Source organism: Mesoplodon bidens (genome assembly GCF_964165515.1).
Source record: "Mesoplodon bidens genome assembly, chromosome: 10".
NCBI classification, from domain to species: domain Eukaryota; kingdom Metazoa; phylum Chordata; class Mammalia; order Artiodactyla; family Ziphiidae; genus Mesoplodon; species Mesoplodon bidens.
The window spans coordinates 31,460,236-31,477,375 of NC_138172.1; the positions used below are offsets into that span (position 1 = coordinate 31,460,236).

Here is a 17,140-nt window from a genome sequence, read left to right on the forward strand (position 1 = left end):
CACTTAGAATAGCACCTGGCACATTTACATGATTCAGTCATGTAATTTACATGATTCAGCCTGGCCTGACATACATTACAATTTCCCAGTACTTTCTGGGGACCTCCTTTGGACAAAGCAAAAAGTAAGTTTCCCTGGGATGGGGAACTAGAAGATAGACTTACACACACGGGCAGCTCCATCCAATGTCTTGCGTCAGTCACTCCTGGTGTCACTTCTGCCCAGAACAAGACGCCCAGACTAACGGCAGATTGAGTTCTAAACACTGCTGGTACCTCAGCCTCTTCAACATCTGCCTGGAGGCTCCATCCTTAGCAGCCTAGACAACCCTGCTCCAGGCAGTGAGGCAAGAGCCCAGCTGTGATTGCTGGGGCTTTCCACTCTTATTTCAGAAGCTTCGGGCAGTCTTTGAGGGAGGGCTGTGATGATTGACCCCTTTCTTCTTTCTAAGACCATCATTAAAGACACTCCAGAGGGCCCAGTGGGGCAGTAACCAGCAGGCTCTTCATAATCACAAAGGCAGGAAGTGGGGCTCAAGAGGGAGATGTGCTTTTCTGCTTTCGAGTCTTCCTAGCACCGTGGGACCAGAACTGCAGGGCCAAGAGAGAACCTTGAAAACCCACTTTGCAGGTTTGTCAAAAACAACTCTTGGGCTTCCCTGGTGGTGCAGTGGTTAAGAATCTGCCTGCCAATGCAGGGGACACGCGTTCAAGCCCTGGTCCGGGAAGATCCCACATGCTGTGGAGCAACTAAGCCAGTGCGCCACAGCTACTGGGCCTGCACTCTAGAGCCCACAAGCCACAACTAGAGAAAACCCGCGTGCAGCAACGAACACCCAATGTAGCCAAAAATAAATTAATTTAAAAAAAAAAACCTCTCAAGGGACTTCCCTGGCTGTCCAGTGGTTAAGACCCTGTGCTTCCACTGCAGGGGGTGTGGGTTCCAGTGATGCTTTCCAGCGACAGTGGAATGCTTTCCACTTCCAGGTGGGAGCCGTGTCCTGCAGACCTTGCCCACTATCCTTCCAGATGGGATGGCCAGCACATGCCCCTTTCTGGATGACCCCACTGAGGGTGCAGTGCAGTGGCTCCTTTGGACCTGATTCTTAGTTCAACCCAGGACATAACAATTCCTGCATCTAATAGGCTTAATGATCTGGGGTAGTTATCCCAGGTCTGGGGCTTCTTCAGGGACCCCAAGGAAACCATCTCTCGCTACCCAAACCTAACAAGACTGACTCCTCCCAGAGCCTTACTAGGCTCAGAATTTTTGGTGAATATGGGAGACTGGAACAAGCAACATGTCAAATATCTACTTTCTTTTCTACTTCATTGATTTTTGCTCTCATTTGTATTATTTCCTTCTATTTTTTTCTAGGTTTGATTTATTTACTTTTTTTTTCTAGCTTCTTAAAATAGAAGCTTAAATTATTTATTTTTTAGCCTTTCTTCTTTTCTAATATACATATTTCAGCCTATAAATTTCCCTCTGAGCACTGCTTTAGCTGCACCCCACAAGTTTGATGTCACATTTTCACATCTCTTGTTTTTAAGATCTATATTCTACTCTTCCTTGATAAACTAAAATATTCAGACCAAGTCCTGAATTCCAATTTAAACCACAATGTTCACCCAAGTTCTCACTTTATTTCCAGAACTACATGGCTGCAGACTCTGTAAGAAGATTTGAAAGAGTGAATCTCCTGAGGAGTTTAGGTTCCTAAATGCCACAGAAGAGAGTCAAAAGGAACAGTTTGATGACTCATGCCTTTTGTTTTTGATATATAATTTCAGGACTTCCCTGGTGGCGCAGTGGTTAAGAATCTGCCTTCCAGTGGTTAAGTACCTGCCAGACACTGGTTCAATCCCCAGTCCGGGAAGGTCCCACATGCAGCGGAGCAACTAAGCCCATGCACCACAACTACTGAACCTGCACTCTAGAGCCCGTGAGCCACAACTACTGAGCCCATGCTCCACAACTACTGACGTCCTAGTGCGCCCTAGAGCCCGTGCTCCGCAACAAGAGAAGCCACCGTGATGAGAAGCCCACGCACCACAACGAAGAGCAGCCCCCGCTCACCACAACTAGAGAAAGCCCGCGCACAGCAACGAAGACCCAAACGCAGCCATAAATAAATAAGTAAATATTTTAAAATTGATATATAATTTCAATTGAATAAAAACTGCAAACATGATTTCTGGAAATGAAAGTAGCAACTCATACAAGCAAGGTCTTCCAATGCCTGTAGAACAAGCCTTACTTTAAAAAACACATTTTAAAGTTAACAGAACATCTGCCAACGTTGCACTTCATTAAGAGCTTAAAAAGAGAAACCAGGGCTTCCCTGGTGGCGCAGTGGTTGAGAGTCCACCTGCCGATGCAGGGGACGCGGGTTCGTGCCCCGGCCTGGGAAGATCCCACATGCTGCGGAGCAGCTGGGTCCGTGAGCCATGGCCGCTGAGCCTGCGCGTCCGGAGCCTGTGCTCCGCAACAGGAGAGGCCACAACAGTGAGAGGTCCGCATACCGCAAAAAAAAAAAAAAAACCAGAAACCAGTAGAGGGGTGGGATAGGGATGGTGGGAGGGAGACACAAGAGGGAGGAGATATGGAGATGTATGTATATGTATAGCTGATTCACTTTGTTATACAGCAGAAACTAACACACCATTGTAAAGCAATTATACTCCAATAAAGATGTTAAAAAAAACCCCAAAACCAGAAACCACTTGTATGTTGCTGATCTAGACTTATTAAATTTATTTTATGTCATTGCAGTCACTTTTACAGCAGTTTAGATTTATTTTCAATCACATTACTGTTCACAGAATTCACAGAATTCATTAACAAACTAGTATTTTACATCCAAGGGTTTTCAACAGCACAGCAAGATAGAAAAGAGGTGCTTGGGAGCGGAACCCGAGTCTGATTATTTAGATAGATGTCTAGAACATTATTGCTTTATTAGTTCTTTTTTAAAAATAATAAATTATTCCCAGGGAACCCACCCTGCCAGGTGTTCTTTGTACTGCAGCTGTCCCGGGTTCACTCAAGACATACCTGACACAGGGGTGCTGGTCAAATCACCCACCTGTGTTCTCTGCTGCTCTGAGAGCTGGCAAGGCAGAACACCCCCTTCTGCGTAAATACTTTCTACAGCCTGCCGTGTTCCTCCGTGGTCTTGCAGTTGACGGGCTGCATTCACATATGGGACTCTACGTAAAACTTAAATTAGACATAAACAAGAGGGGCTTGGTGAATGGGGACTAACGCTCCTAAAACAGCCACTGAGCATGCACGGGAGAGTGTCAGAAGCAACAGAAATACCTCGAGCCTCAGTCTGTGAGGAACATCTTAAAGAAAATGTCCTCGGTGGTTATGGTCCAATGTGGGCGCTTTGTGACATGAACTTGAAGACTTCTGGGTAGATTTCATGGATGGGTTTTCTTATTTCGTTCCATGTGAATGTGCATTTTGTGAAAAACATCTTGGAGTTTTCCTCATAGCCCCCGAAGCTCTGCAGATCTGTAGAGATTGGGGCTGGAGGAGGACTTGGCTTCCTCAGGGACGCTGGCGCTCCCACCGCATTTGGGGCAGGATCCCTGAGAAGTGGTGGCTGCGTCAGATTCTGGAGATGGAAGTGGATGCTGGGTGCGGAGTGCAGGCTGCCACTGGGGCCTCAGTCCAGCTTCTTGTCGTTGTCTGTGTTGTGCACAGAAGCTAAGAAGTCGACAATGAGCTTGGCTGTCTTCCTGGGTCTCTCCATCACCACCGAGTGCCCGCAGTTTTCCAGGAGCTCCACCTGGCAGTTGGTAATTGACTTGGCCAACATGTCCGCCCCAGACACATCGAGCACCTGCAGGATGAGAGAGGAAACTAGACGGAAAAGGTTCAGACCCCTGTGTGCTCTGTGGACAGAACTCCCATCCAGGCCTGGCAGGGGTGATTTTTAGGACGAAGTCACTTCAGTGTTGGGGCTTGTGGCTGTCTGACGGAAGTGACCACATGCCTCATGTTTTATCCTGCAACTCGGCGCTAGGAGGTGTGCAGCTGGCGGCATTACTGAGGCGGAAACACAGTCCCTGCCCTGAGGACATCCTGGTCTGGTGGGGAAGCCAAACAGGAGAGCAGACAAATGCAACACGATGTAGCAATGTAGTGAGGACTCTGATAGGGGAGGATCCTGGGAGCTGAGAAACCACACGGGAGGGGAATTCATGGAAGAGGGAGCAGCCCAAGGGTGGGAGGTCATGGCAAATGCAGGGGACAGCAAGGAGCCTGGTGCTGTCTGAGTGGGGATGGATGTGGGGTGGGACAGAGGGGGTCCACTCCTCCAGCCACGCCAGGAGTCAGGCCTCAGTCTGAGGGCAGCTGGGGACCATGGGGCTGTGTCAAGGACAGCGGCCAGTGATGTGATCAGGCTGGGCCAGGAGAACGCACCCTGCCCCTGGACTAGGGGAGCCCAAGCTGTGGGGAGTCCACACAGGAGACGCGCAAGAGGGGAAGACTAATTATCACAAGCTGGAGGAGTATCTCCTGAAGGTCCTTTGGGGGGTCCCTGAGCTGTGAGACCTCCGGCACTGAAGTTTGTGAATAACAGGGAGTGTTTTTCCAACGTGGAGGGCACCAATTTTCCAGGGCCAACACCTTTTGAACAACGCAATTTCATTTTCACCTGGGTTACCTTGCTACTTTAACGCCAACCTACCGACTTTCTCCCCAACACCCTCCTTTGGTGTCGGGTTTGTATTCACTCCCCTTCTCTTAATCACTTTCACCTTCAACTCATCCCAGACAAGAAGGGCCCTCCTCTCCATCCATAACAGCAAGAGCAAAACCCCAACAAACTCGAGCCCTGTCTGTTTTTGAGCTTTAGTCTCATCAACCCAGATCGTTAAAACCAAGATTTGCCACCCACTGGGAAGCAGGGTGAGCAGAACGCAGAGCACCCTGGGCTGCACAAATGCAAAAAGGAACAGCCTATGGGGAGCATGACAGGATTCCGCCTCTCCCTGTTGGTCCCTGAGAGCCCACATCACCTTTGGGATTTTTAGAATGAAGAAAGGCCTTCATTGTTCTGACTGATTTCTGACTGAATGACTCCCTGCTGGCCCAGCCTGGGTCCCACTTTTCCTATCAGGCGTCCACAAAGCTGCTTTCAGTCCCTGGCTTGTGCGAAGGAAGCACAGGAGGCCTCCCTCCTCTGGATGCCCTCGTTCCGTTCCTGTGCTGTGCATTCTCGGCTGCACCTGGCCGATGGGAGATAGCTGCACACTGACACCACCACCGCTGCCTCTCCACCTGCGCCAGGCGCACAGACCTGGCTCCCCCTCCCCAGTCTCTTCTCCTGGGTCATCCGCAGTCGTGAGCCTTTGTGGTGCAGCCTGAGTTCCTGCCTGTGCTTTCACACACATACAGTGGGGATGTGCAGCCTGCCCAGGGCTCACAATGGTGGCTTTCACCTTGGTGTCCACAGGGGAGCTGTCTCAACAGGGAAAGCTTTACTCTAATTTCCTTTCTCACGACTGTCAACAGCATAAGACCGCTAGATACCCTTTACCAGACACTGTAATCCTGTCTGCCTGTGGGCTCCATTTCCCACCATCTCCTCTTGCTTTTAACTTTCCAAGAACTTTCAATAAGATATGATTTCTAAAGAACAGTTGCAAACCAAAGGGGAGCTTCTGGGGTATAAATGAGTATTTCTTTGGAGGGTTTATTATGGATTGATTGTGCCCCCTCCCAAATCCATATGTTGAAGTCCTAACCCCCAAAACCTCAAAATGTGACTTTATTTGGAAATAGGGTCATTGTAGATGTAATTAGTTAAGAAGAGGTTATACTGGCGCAGGGTGGACCCCAAATCTAGTATGACTGGCATCTTACAAAAAGGGAAAATTTAAACACAGAGACACATAGGCACAGGGAGAATGCCATGTGACGATGAAGGCAGAGATGAGGGTGATGCATCTATAAGCCAAGGAACACCAAAGATTGCCAGCAAACTCCCAGAAGCTTGGGGAGGGGCATGGAACAGACTCTCCTTCAGAGCTCCCAGAAGGAACCAACCTGCTGACGCCTTGACCTTGGACTTCCAGTCTCCAGAACTGTGAGACAGCCAATTTCTGTTGTTTAAGCCACCCAGTTTGTGGCACGTTGTTACAGCAGCCCTAGTAAACTAATAGAGCCATCTGACAAAGCCTATCAAAATTTAAAAATGTACAAAGCCTCTGACCCAGCGATTCCACATTTAAGAACTGGCCCTTCAGATATGCTCTCAACACTCCACAAACACACATGTATAATGATGTTAACTGACATGTTGTTTAATGGCAAAATTGAAAATGACCTAAGTGACCATCAATAGGGCACTAGTTAAATATACTGCGGCAGAGCCATATAATGGAGTACTATGCAGCTCCCAAAAAGAACATAAAATTTTGTTTTGGGCAAGGATCATTCACGAATGATAAATCTAAGGGGAATGTTTGATGAGGAGCAGGATATCTGCACAGTCTCAAAGTGCCTCCCCACAGACTGCTTATCAGTTGCCAGGGGAGAAATAATTAGTCTATGGTGAAGAAAACAAGACGTCATGACCAGACAATCAAAATTCCCATCACCAGGACTTCCCTGGCAGTCCAGTGGTTAAGACTCTGTGCTTCCACCGCAGGGGGCATGGGTTCAACGTCTGGTTGGGGAACTAAGATCCCACATGCCTCACAGTGTGGCCAAAAAAAAAATCCCCATCACCCAGTGGCAGAAAGACACTATCCCTCTGAGGATGTGATATCTTATCACCCATGAGATAAGGGATATATAACCTGAATTTCATCATGAGGAAACAGCAAACAAACTCAAATTGAAGAACATTTTGTAAAATAACTTGCCTGCCCTCTTCAAGTATCTCAATGTCACGAAAGATAAAGACAGACTGAGGGAAACATTTCATATTAAAGGAGACGGAAGAGACATGACATGCAGTATGTGATCCTGGTTCAGGGAGCAGGAGGAGGGGTCTACGTAGGACGTTATTGAAACAACAAATAAATTTGCAATATGGACTATAGATTAGTTAAAAGCTATTGCATCAATGTTAAACTTCTTAAATGTGACAACGTACTGTGATTATGTGAGAGAATATCCTGGTTTGCAGTAAATACACCTTGAAATATTGGGGGTAAAGGTACATAATGTAAGCAACCTACGCCAAATGATCCAAAAATACATATTTCTAGGTCTATCTAGATGAGGATGATAAAGCCAGTGTGGCAACTGTTAAAAAGTTGGTAATAAATAAGATGTGGTACACACATACCATGGAATGACACTCAGCAATAAAAAGGAACAAACTGCTGGTATAGGCAACAATATGGATGAACCTCAGAAACATTATGCTTGAGTGAAAGAAGCCAGATGCAGGGCTTCCCTGGTGGCGCAGTGGTTGACAGTCCGCCTGCCGATGCAGGGGACACGGGTTCGCGCCCTGGTCCGGGAAGATCCCACATGCCGCGGAGTGGCTGGGCCTGTGAGCCATGGCTGCTAAGCCTGCGCATCCGGAGCCTGTGCTCCGCAACGGGAGAGGCCACAACAGTGAGAGGCTCGTGTATCGCAAAAAAAAAAAAAAAAAAAAGAAGCCAGATGCAAAAGACTACATGCAATACGATACCATTTTATGAAAATTCTAGAAAACTATATTCTAGGCAAAACTACAGAAACAAAAAACAGATCAGTGGTTGCATGGGGCTGGGGTAGGAATGGAGATTAACTGCAAATGGGCAAGAGGGAACTCTGGGGAGTGACAGAAGTGTTCTACGACTGGGCTGCAGTGGGGTGCACAAGGTGAGTTTTACAGCATGTGAATTATATTTCAATAAAGCAGTTAAAACAGATGAAATTTGGTAAAGCAATATAGGAGTACTCTGTACTATTTCTACAATTCTTCTATAAATTTGTCATTATTTCAAACTAAAATATTTTTTAAAATAGAATGAGTAGATCTGTATGGGCTGATATGAAGTGATTTCTAAGGTATATCTTTCTTATATATGTGAACTAGGGTGCAAAATAGTATATATATAGCATGTTTGAAAAACTTACAGATAAACTTATTTACGCATATTGATATGTGCTTAGAATAGGAGCAGGCAAACAATGGTCCCCTGCTTGTTTTGTGACTAAAGGTTCACTGGAGCTCTGCCTGCCATTTGTCTGCATGTCCCCACGTCTGCTTTTGCAACACACAGCACAGTTGAGTAGATGTGACAGAGAACTTATTGCCAGCAAAGCTGCAAATATTTACTATCTGGCCCTTTATAGAAAATATTTGCCAACTCCTGCCTTAGAAAATTTAAGAAATATACGCAAGACTGTAAGTGCTGCCTCGACGAAATGGGAATTGGGATTTGGAATGTTAAAGAGACCAAGTTCGCATTATAAATCTTTTCGTACTCTTTGAAGTTTTTTGTACCATGTGATTATATGGCTTTGAGAAAAATAATTTGCAAAAATGATTTAAAATTGCCTTACAGGCTTCCCTGTTGGCGCAGAGGTTAAGAATCCTCCTGCCAATGCAGGGAACATGGGTTCAAGCCCTGGTCCGGGAAGATCTCACAGGCCACGGAGCAACTACGCCCGTGCGCCACAATTACTGAGCCTGCGCTCTAGAGTCCGCGAGCCACAACTACCGAAGCCTGCATGCCTACAGCCCATGCTCTGCCACAAGAGAAGCCACCGCAATGAGAAACCCGAGCACCACAATGAAGAGTAGCCCCCGCTCGCCACTGCTAGAGAAAGCCCGCGCATAGCAACGAAGACCCAACGCAGCCAAAAATAAATAAATAAATAAATACATTTATAAAATAAAGCTTTTAAGCATGTTTAAAAAAAAAAATTGCCTTACTTTTTTTTTTTTTTTTTTTTGCGGTACACAGGCCTCTCACTGTTCTGGCCTCTCCCGCTGCGGAGCACAGGCTCCGGACGCGCAGGCTCAGCGGCCATGGCTCACGGGCCCAGCCGCTCTGTGGCATGTGGGACCTTCCCGGACTGGGGCACGAACCCACGTCCCCTGCATCGGCAGGCAGACTCTCAACCACTGCGCCATCAGGGAAGCCCTGCCTTACATTTTAAGAGGTTAACGTCATTGCTCTCAGCTCACAGAATGATGCTCCCCGTGAACACTGGCACCTGGACCAGGTGTGTGCCGCCTCTTCCTGGGATCAGAAACCAGCCAGGCTCCCATTATAAATGACCTCTAGCTTTTCCTCAGAGCCTGGTGTGACTGACACAGGAGGCCAGAGGGACACGCTACATACCTGATCTTGTTTCCCCCAGATGATCTGCGTCGGGACCTTGATCTTGTCCATGTTCTGATGGAGGGAGTATCTCGACTTCTCACTGACGATCTCCAAAAACACTTTTGAGAGAAGGAAAATAAAGTGAGTGCATGCTGGGCTGTGCCGTGGACACCACCAAGTATAGACAGTCTTTGAGTCTAAGCCACTGCCTTTTTCTTGAGGGGCCCCAGAAAACTATCAGTCTCAGAAATGTAAGAAAAAAGAGCCAGCCACCCATAAAGCTTGACTTGTCACACAAGCTCAGAGCTTAACGCAGGGCTACTTACGTTTTCGGTAGAAATTGTTATGAGGGATGCGGACGTCGACAAGGCCTTGCAGGATCTGAGGATAAACAACCCAAAGTCAGAAGGCAAGGGAAGATTCATATCCTCAGGCCTCACATGGGTCTGGGACGACGAAGGAAAAGAAGTCCAGCAGTTTAGGGTTCCAGCAGTTTAGGGCATTGTCAAGGTCTGTAGGGCCTGGTCCTCCAAATTCCCATGATGTACTATGCAATGTAATGGGGAGTTAGGCTCATAAGAGGCTTTTTTCTTTCTCATTAGAAAGGAACTTTGGTCATGCTGTGAAGCCAAAGGTCCCCTGCGGCATGTAAAATACACCCGAGATGGCCTGATAGCTGCTTTACCTTTGAGAAAATCTCCGCTTAGCCTGAGACACAATCAGGATGGAAATAATATCAAGTAATTATTCAGTAATACCCAATGCAAAACAGGTCTATTCAAAAAAAAGTAAACCATTGGGGATGAAGGGCCTCTCAAACAATGAAGAAATGAACTACGCGGACATTGTGGGAAGGCTTCCGGTGTCCTGTGCTCCTTGTGTGACACTGCCCTGGCCCTCCCTGCCGCGGGCTGCGAGGCAGCACAGGTGGACAGGCCAGGCCTGCGGGACCTGCGAGACGGGCCCAGAGAGGTGCTGCGGCCGGAAGGAACACGGCCCGCCTCTCCCCCGCCTCAGGGTTCTTGAGGTAGCGTCCAGGGCTCGCATTAGCAGCCATCACTCCTCTCATCTCCCTGGGAATGGTCTGAACCCCTTAACTGCACTCTCAGGAGTCCTGTGCACTGACTGAAGTGGGAAGATCCTGCCGTAACTGCTCTGGACTAAAACGCACCCTCTGCAGCATGACAGAATCTGACTACTCTGGAAGTGGTAGCCCAGAGGTGAGGCCAATGGCAAGCTGTCCAACACACAGGGCTGAGCATCAGACATCTTCTTTGTTCTACTATCTATCCTGCACTCATGCATCTATCCATCTTCCATCCATCCATCCTCCACCTCTGCTCCACCTACCCAACTACCCATCCATCCTGCATCTCTGACTCAGACATGCACGTCTATCCATGTGTCCACTTATCCTGCATCCGCCCATCCATCCTCCATCACCTATCCATCCTGCACCTCTGAATCATATATGCATAAGTCTACCCACGTATCCATCTATCCTGCATCCACCAATCCATCCACCCTCCATCCCTGCTGTCTCCAGACATTTTCCCATCCATCCAACCAAGCATTCAGCCATCCAGCTATTCTCAGCATCCCTAAATCATCGATGCCTGCACATGCATCAGTCCATGCATCAGTTCATGCATCCATCTATCCTGTATCCACCTACACATCCATTCTCCATCCCTGCATTATCCAGGCTTCCTCCCATCCATTGATCCCTCGAATCTATACCTAGGAGCTACCTCATGCAAGAACAGCCAAAGACAGAGTCCTTGCTCTTACAGAGGTAAGAATGGAAGACACAAGCAAGCAAACAGACGATCGTAACACAATGTGACACGATGGGCTGAGTGCTCGGTGCTCCAGGAAAGGCTTTGGGACCTGCATTTATTTTCTCCCGGTGTTTTCACATCCCTGACAACTCAAAACACGGAAATGGGGTTTCCCTGGTGGCGCAGCGGTTGAGAGTCCGCCTGCCGATGCAAGGGACACGGGTTCGTGCCCCGGTCCGGGAAGATCCCACGTGCCGCGGAGCGGCTGGGCCCGTGAGCCATGGCTGCTGAGCCTGCGCGTCCGGAGCCTGTGCTCCGCAACGGGAGAGGCCACAACAGTGAGAGGCCCATGTACCGCAAAAAAAAAAAAAACACGGAAATGTCTAAAACCCTGTTTGGCCACTCTATCCTGGAAAGAGATCAGTGGAGAGGGGATCAGTGCAATGTCATGACTGAAAAGAGGATTTCATGGATAGAACATACGGCAGAATCTGATTCTGGGTGCTTCCTCAGACATGGGCCACACCCATGAATGAGTCACGTTCACAACTTCTAAATAGAGCCCATTCTCTCACCTCCTAGGAGGACCCACCCCACCCTGAGGCAGGGTCCGGTTCCTGCAACAGAGTGAGATAATTTGCTGTTGTCAGGTCTCAGCCTCAGACTCTCCTCTCTTGGTTTTCCACTGCACGTTCCCTACACAACCTCACTTAGACCCAAGACCTTTAATATCATCATTGGCTGATGGCTTTAACTGTACAACTCCAGGCCAGACTTTCCTCAGCTCCACCTGTACAGCCAACTGTCTACTTGACACCTGCACTTGATGGTCTCACAGGGAACTTGAACTTCAAACATCCAAAATGGAGCTCTTAGCTTATCGCTCAAGCCCACCATCCGTCTCCTCCTCTTACTCAGAAAACACTACCTTTATCCAACTGAAGTACCAGAAAGTCACCTGGGACGCCTCACCGTCCCTCTTCCTTCATTCCAATTTGACAGTAAGTCCTATCTTCTTCCTTCCAAAGCTTCTCCGGTCTTGTCTCCACTGCTACCACCCCAGTCTACACCACCCTCATCTCCAAGCCACAACAGCACCCTAATGGGTTTCTCTGCTTCTGTCTGTGCTCACCTACAATCCTTCAGTGTTTCTCTTATTGTACTTAGAAAAACTCCAGTCTCCTTCCCATAACCTATAAGGTCCTACATGATCTAGCCCAGTGGTTCTCAAAGTGGTTCTTGGGAGTCCAAGACGTCAAACTATTTTCATAATAACACTAAATGTCACTTGTCTTTTTCACTTTCATTCTCTCTAAAGCATACTGATGTTCAGAGCCTACATAATGGGGGATAATGTCATCATTCTGAAGGCTAATGAAATAAGTGCTGTGTATCCTTGTGTTTTAAGTTTTTCTGAGTTTTAATTTCTAATATGGTGATATCAATAGTTATAACCTCTATAAACAAAGGCTCGTTGGGTTCTCAATAATTCTTAAGAGTGTAAAGGGGTCCTGAGATTTTTTAAAAAATGAGAATCTCTGGGCTTCCCTGGTGGCGCAGTGGTTGAGAATCTGCCTGCTAATGCAGGGGACATGGGTTCGAGCCCTGGGCTGGGAGGATCCCACATGCCGCGGAGCAACTAGGCCCGTGAGCCACAACGACTGAGCCTGCGCGTCTGGAGCCTGTGCTCCGCAACAAGAGAGGCTGCGATAGTGAGAGGCCCGCGCACTGCGATGAAGAGTGGCCCCCGCTTGCCACAACTAGAGAAAGCCCTAGTACAGAAACGAAGACCCAACACAGCAAAAATTAATTAATTAATTAATTTTTAAAAATCTTAAAAAAAAAAAAAAAATGAGAATCTCTGATTCAGCCCCAGAATCCCTTTCCAACCTTTTCTCAACCCATTCTTTCCCTCACCCTCTGGGCTCCAGTCACCCTGGCCTTCTTCCAGCATCTTGAATTGACTGTGTTTTATCCATCGCTGCCCATGCTCCTGTCTCACAGAGGCTCATCACAGCTTCTCCGGCCTCCCCTGTTTTCAATCACTGCACCATCTTCATTTCCTCTATAACACTTATTACAATTTGTAATTACTTGTCTTCTTGTTAATTGTCTGCCTCCCCCACTGGCCTGCATCTGCCCAGGGACCTTCTCTGACTTATTTACCCACCACGGTGCTCAAGCACAGTGCCAGATACATCATGGGCATGATACAGATACCTGTTGAATGAATGAACAGATGAGTACAAGGCAGGAACGCAAGGAGAAAGCAGGTACTGGCCCCCTGAGCCCTGGACAGAGGGCAGGCACACTGCTGCTGAGAGCACGTTACCTGCTGGGGCACCCGGAAGCGCACATAGGAGCAGAGGTGGAGCATTTCACTCATCTCTTCTGGAGTGGACGGGATCAAGGGAATCTTCTCCACGGCGGCCGACTCCTGCAGTTCTTTGAGCCGCTGTACAAATGGATTATCAGTTGAGTACCGCAGACCTGTGGGATTCAAACCAAAACAGCTTGGCAATATATCTACCTTCTTACCAAACCCCATTTTATACAGAGAACTTCCAGTATCAGCCCAGAACTAATATATTCCTGGTGTTTTTCACCAGATTTCTTTTTCATTGGTACCGACAGCCTTGCTCAAAGTCAGAACCACACTCTGAGAAACATAGAAAAAAATTCTTCAGAATATTTTAGGGGTGCTCGTTACTCAAACTGTGGTCCATGGACCAGCAGTACTGGGAGCCCATAAGAAATGCAGCATCTCAGCCTTTCCCCTAAGTCTCTTAAATCAGAATCTCACTAAAGTTGCCAGGGGATTCATACGTAGGATAGAGTTTAAGCAGCACCAGTCTAGAAGACAGCTTGCCTGAGCCCCTTTCACATCTGTATGGTTGGGAGGAGACCTGGTGAAATACATGACTGGACTGGAGCGACTGACTACTCCTTCCATCCGCCTGGACCCACTTAATAATCTCTTATTTGGGGTCAATCCATAAACACAGCGAGAATGAGTCCCCTTGTGAGCTGTCCCCCACATAGTCCCTCCTCCTCCAGGGGAGCATTAGGCGATCCTGAGCTTGAACAGCTTTGACATTGACCATTATTTTCTATCACCTGAAGCACGACGACACCAAGAGTTCACACGAGCTGACGTATACAGGAGAGTAAAACTAATTTCATTTCCAACACTGAGCAAATTTCTAGGTGTTTAACTTAGCTGAAGAGCTAGAGCTTTGCAAGAGAGGCAGTGGCATCCATACTGTGCCACAGAAATCCACACTTTATAAAACTCCTATATTCAGCAACTCCTCTAAATCTAACATGGGTATCATGTGGCTCTCATGATGCCATGGGCAGATTACATGATCTATTCCCCTCTGCTTTAAAAATAATCCTAGGGCTTCCCTGGTGGCGCAGTGGTTGAGAGTCCGCCTGCCGATGGAGGGGACACGGGTTCGTGCCCCGGTCTGGGAAGATCCCACATGCCGCGGAGCGGCTGGGTCCGTGAGCCATGGCCGCTGAGCCTGCGCGTCCGGAGCCTGTGCTCCGCAGCGGGAGAGGCCGCAACAGTGAGAGGCCCGCGTACCACAAAAATAAATAAATTAATTAAAAATTAATAATAATCATCATCATCCTAAACCAAATGTCATGTGGTATATCCTGAATTGGATTCTGGACCAGAAAAGGACATTTGTGGAAAAACTAATGAAATCCAAATAAAGCCTGGAGTTTAGTTAACAGTAATGAACCAGTGTTGGTTTCCTAGTTGTGACAAATTTACTGAGGTTCATGAGCTGTTAAAGGGGAGAACTGGGTGAAGGGCATGTGGGCCTCTCTGTACTATCTTTGCAACATTTCTGTAAATGTAAAATTATTTCAAAGTTAAAAAAAGCGTATCTTTTCATTTTCGTATATAAACAAATGTAATTCTAAACTTCTAATGGAAACTCTGGTGTAAAACTCTTTCTCTGAGCAAATGAACATAAACTCAAAAAAGACCTTCTGTAAGTGATTTAAGATCTGACCTTCCGTAAGTGATTTAGAATCTAAATAACCTTCCAGAGGGGTTATTCCTCCAACTCTCAAACTTTATAAGACTAAATGATTTCAGACACAGTGCTTGGGAAAAGGAGAAGAGAAAACCCTTTGGGAGCTTGCCTTTGATTTCAATGAGCTTAACAGACCGGAAAACTTAACTTTCAGAGTAAGTAAAAGATTTCAAAGGTAAATTTAGTTATGTTTCAGTGGAAGGTGTACAAGTTCAATTCATGGCTGGATTCTAGTGGGTAAAGGAGGTAATGAATATGAGTCATATATAAAAGAGGTAGTGAATGTGAAAGGACTTCCCCCCAAAACCACAGCTTGGGCTCTGGAGCGAGACAGCCTAGGGTCAGTCCCTATCTTGGCTCCAGCACTAACGTAATTACTTCTATGTTCTCACCTATAAAATGGGCATACTAAATCGATCTGGGTAAGAATTATATATGTATAAAGCCACTGAGATATACACTAAAAATCTGGACAATTTACTATGTGTAAACCATACTCCAATAAAGTACCGGGGGTGGGGAGGGGAGCAAGTGAAGGAAGAAGAGAGAAAAATTAAGATTTTTCTCACTAACACACTCTAAATCCAAGTTTGAAGGCTTATATATATAAAAAAAAATTTAAATCTAACTTTAGTGCTCGCTTCAGGGGCATATATACTAAAATTGGAACAATACAGAGAAGATTAGCATAGCCCCTGCGCAAGGATGACACGCAAATTCATGAAGTACCATATTTAAAAAAAAAAAATCCAACTTCAGATCATAATTTCAGGGGACACGTTACAGCTCAAGCTGACATGAATACCTGTAAGAACAGAGAAACTGAAGTTTGTTGATTAAAACAAAAAAAATCTTGTGGGACTTCCCTAGTGGCGCAGTGGTTAAGAATCCACCTGCCAATGCAGGGGACACGGATTCGAGTCCTGGTCTGGGAAGATCCCACATGCCGTGGAGCAACTAAGCCTGTGCACCACAACTACTGAGCCTGTGCTCTAGAGCCTGCGAGCCACAACTACTGAGCCCACGTGCTGCAATTACTGAAGCCCCCGTGCCTAGAGCCTGTGCTCCACAAGAGAAGCCACCGCAATGAGAAGCCCACACACCGCAAGGAAGAGTAGCCCCCGCTCGCCACAACTAGAGAAAGCCCGCGTGCAGCAACGAAGACCCAACACAGCCAAAAGTAAATTAATTAATTAATTAAAAAAAAATCTTATAATGGGGCTTCCCTGGTGGTGCAGTGGTTGAGAGTCCACCTGCCGATGCAGGGGACATGGGTTCGTGCCCCTGTCCGGGAAGATCCCACATGCCGCGGAGCGGCTGGGCCTGTGAGCCATGGCCGCTTGAGCCTGCACGTCTGGAGCCTGTGCTCAGCAACGGGAGAGGCCACAGCAGCGAGAGGCCCACGTACCGCGGGAAAAAAAAAAAAAAAAATCTTATAATGAATAAAGATCTCTGAGTTTTCAGCAAAAAAAGGAAGAGGCATGATAATAATACCTTCACCTCATAAGGTTAAGGCAAGAATTAAATCCATATAGATCCATATAAATTCTTAGCTCATAAGAATGCAATAAATGTTGGGTGTTAATATTATCATTATATTTCAAAGTATTTATACGTTGTAAAGTACTATACACATTTAAATTAACCACCTCAAATTCTTTGTGGAACAAGGCTGGCTCTATATTTTAAAACTCAAGTGCTCGCTTCGGCAGCACATATACTAAAATTGGAACAATACAGAGAAGATTAGCATGGCCCCTGCACAAGGACAACATGCAAATTCGTGAAGCATTCCATATTTTTCAAATGTAAAATAGATAGCTAGTGGGAAGCAGCTGCGGTGCTTTGTGACCACCTAGAGGGGTGGGATAGGGAGGGTGTGAGGGAGGGAGATGCAAGAGGGAAGAGATATGGGCACATATGTATATGTATAACTGATTCACTTTGTTATAAAGCAGAAACTGACACAACATTGTAAAGCAATTATACTCTAATAAAGATGTTAAAATTTAAA

At 46.8% G+C, this 17,140-nt stretch overlaps 1 protein-coding gene across 4 annotated transcripts in view; it reads right to left on the reverse strand.

Annotated features, from left to right (window-relative positions):
* Window positions 1-2,726: 2,726 nt before the first annotated feature.
* The window catches only part of ABHD6 (abhydrolase domain containing 6, acylglycerol lipase), a 53,629-nt gene continuing 39,215 nt past the window's right edge, over window positions 2,727-17,140 (reverse strand). For all 4 annotated transcript variants that reach the window (XM_081247457.1, XM_081247454.1, XM_081247455.1 and 1 more), the window contains 4 exons: window positions 13,407-13,564; window positions 9,620-9,674; window positions 9,312-9,412; window positions 2,727-3,853 (listed from right to left, as the gene is read on the reverse strand). In XM_081247457.1, the coding sequence (XP_081103583.1) occupies window positions 3,677-3,853; window positions 9,312-9,412; window positions 9,620-9,674; window positions 13,407-13,564 (491 nt within the window). In that variant the 3' untranslated portion in view covers window positions 2,727-3,676. The remainder of the gene's footprint in view (window positions 3,854-9,311; window positions 9,413-9,619; window positions 9,675-13,406; window positions 13,565-17,140) is intronic.